This window comes from Caretta caretta, chromosome 1, assembly GCF_965140235.1.
Source record: "Caretta caretta isolate rCarCar2 chromosome 1, rCarCar1.hap1, whole genome shotgun sequence".
Lineage (NCBI taxonomy): Eukaryota > Metazoa > Chordata > Testudines > Cheloniidae > Caretta > Caretta caretta.
The window spans coordinates 6,104,526-6,106,615 of NC_134206.1; the positions used below are offsets into that span (position 1 = coordinate 6,104,526).

A 2,090-nucleotide genomic window follows, 5' to 3' on the forward strand; every position below is an offset into this window, starting at 1 on the left:
ATGGGCCCAGTTATGTCTTATGACAATGAGTTCCTCAGTCTAATTAAGCATCAGGTGAAGAAAGCATTCTTTTTTTATCTGTTTTGGATTTGCCACGTTTCAGTTTAATTGAATGTCCTCTTTATCTTGTATTATCAGACAGGCAAAACACATTCTCAATCTACGCTCTACCAGTCATCCCTCTGAAACCTCTCTACAAGTCAGTAATTTATAGACTTTTTTCTCATATCTCCTCTTATTCATCTCCTTTGTAAGGTAACAATCCCAGTCTCATCAATCTCCCTCTATATGAGAGTTTCCCCAGGCACTTGATCATTCTCGTTGCCCTTCTGTGAACCCCTGTAGCTCTGCAATACCCTGTGTGAGAAGGGTGCCCAGTACTACACAGAAAAGTCCAGATGAGGGTGAAACATCGACTGACCAATCTCATGGCACTGTATTTTCTGTATGATTTCCCATCCCACTCCTCCAGGATCCCAATGTTTTCTTTAGTTTCCTCTGTGCTTGCAGTGTGAGTAGGACTTCCCAAAGCTCTGTAATGTGTCACCCAGATCCCTGTACTGAATTCATATAGACAAATTAGAACCTCATGAGATGTTTTAGGAGTGCACAGTTTCCCCTCCAATTCCCTCCAGTTCTTGAAATCCAAGTTTATATGCCATCGTGCCACCCATTCACCTGGATTGGTTAGCTCCTTCTGAGGACTTCTCTGGACTTGAGTATCACCTAAATAATCTGGTGCCATCTGTAAATGTCCCCACCTCACTGCTCACCGCTCCTTCTAGATTGTTAATAACTATAAAATATTTACCGTGCCATTTCTTATAAATTGTGTAAACCCCCTTGCTTTGCTTCTCTCCCTTCACAGGCACCTTGAGCATTTCTGAGCCCAATCGATGCATCAACTACCACATGGCAGCTTTCAACCTCACCCCATCTGACCCTTCACCATTTATCCTAATGGGCATCCCAGGCCTGGAAGCTGCTCACATCTGGATTTCCATTCCTTTCTCTACATTCTACATTATCGGCCTGTTTGGAAATTTCATGCTTCTCTTTGTTGTAGGCAAAGAGCAGATCCTGCACAAGCCGATGTACCTGCTGCTCTGTATGCTGGCAGTCACAGACATTGGCATGTCTACCTCCGTCATGCCAAAGGCACTGTGTATATTATGGTTTAATTTGAAAGGCATTACTGTGGGTGGCTGCCTCACCCAGATGTTCTTCATTCACGCAGTTTCTGTTATGCAGTCAGCTGTCCTCGTGACAATGGCCTTCGATCGTTACGTTGCTATATGTAACCCTCTGAGATATGCCACGATCCTCACCAATGAACGAATAGCTAAGCTAGGGCTTGTGGGTTTGATAAGAGCTGTTTTCTTTATTCTTCCAATGCCCCTACTCGTGAGCAGGCTGCCATTCTGTGCCAACCGTACTATCCCCCACATGTATTGCGAGCACATGGCTGTAGCAAAGATGTCATGTGGGGACTTCACAGTCAACAGGATGTACGGCTTGGTGGTAGCATTTGTGGTCATTGGGTTAGACCTGACGCTTATTGCCCTGTCCTACAGTCTGATCCTCAGGGCTGTCCTCAGAATCTCCTCCAAGAAAGCCCACCAGAAAGCCCTTAACACCTGCACATCCCACATCTGTGTGATGCTGATGTCTTATACTTCCTGCCTTTTTACCTACCTGACACAGAGGTTTGGTCAGGGAATTGCTTCCCATGTGCATGTCACCTTTGCTAACTTCTATCTCCTTGTCCCTCCCATGCTCAACCCTATCATTTATGGAGTTAAAACCAAAGAGCTTCGTGATAAAGTGGGCAAATACCCCTGCAAAAGGTAATTGCTGGGGGCCACTGGCTTCAGGCTGTACCAAAAGGTGAAAGGACATTTCCTCATTAATCAAGGGTGCTCTGTCCCAGTTCTGCTGAGTTCAGCATTTTGGAAGTTCAGCGTCTGAGAAGCTTCTCACACTTAACATCACGAAGCCCTGCTCTCTCTGATGCCGAGTTCCCTCTCTCTGACCATCACCTGATTTCTTTTAGCAGCACCAATCAGCCCCCAATCCCACACACCCTGTCA

General features: G+C 45.6%; 1 protein-coding gene across 1 annotated transcript; it reads left to right on the forward strand.

Annotated features, from left to right (window-relative positions):
* The first annotated feature begins 912 nt into the window (after nt 1–912).
* On the forward strand, nt 913–1,851 carry LOC125633068 (olfactory receptor 52P1-like). The gene has a single exon (XM_048842180.1). The coding sequence runs from the start codon at nt 913–915 to the stop codon at nt 1,849–1,851; it is 939 nt and encodes a 312-aa protein (XP_048698137.1).
* Nucleotides 1,852–2,090: the final 239 nt, after the last annotated feature.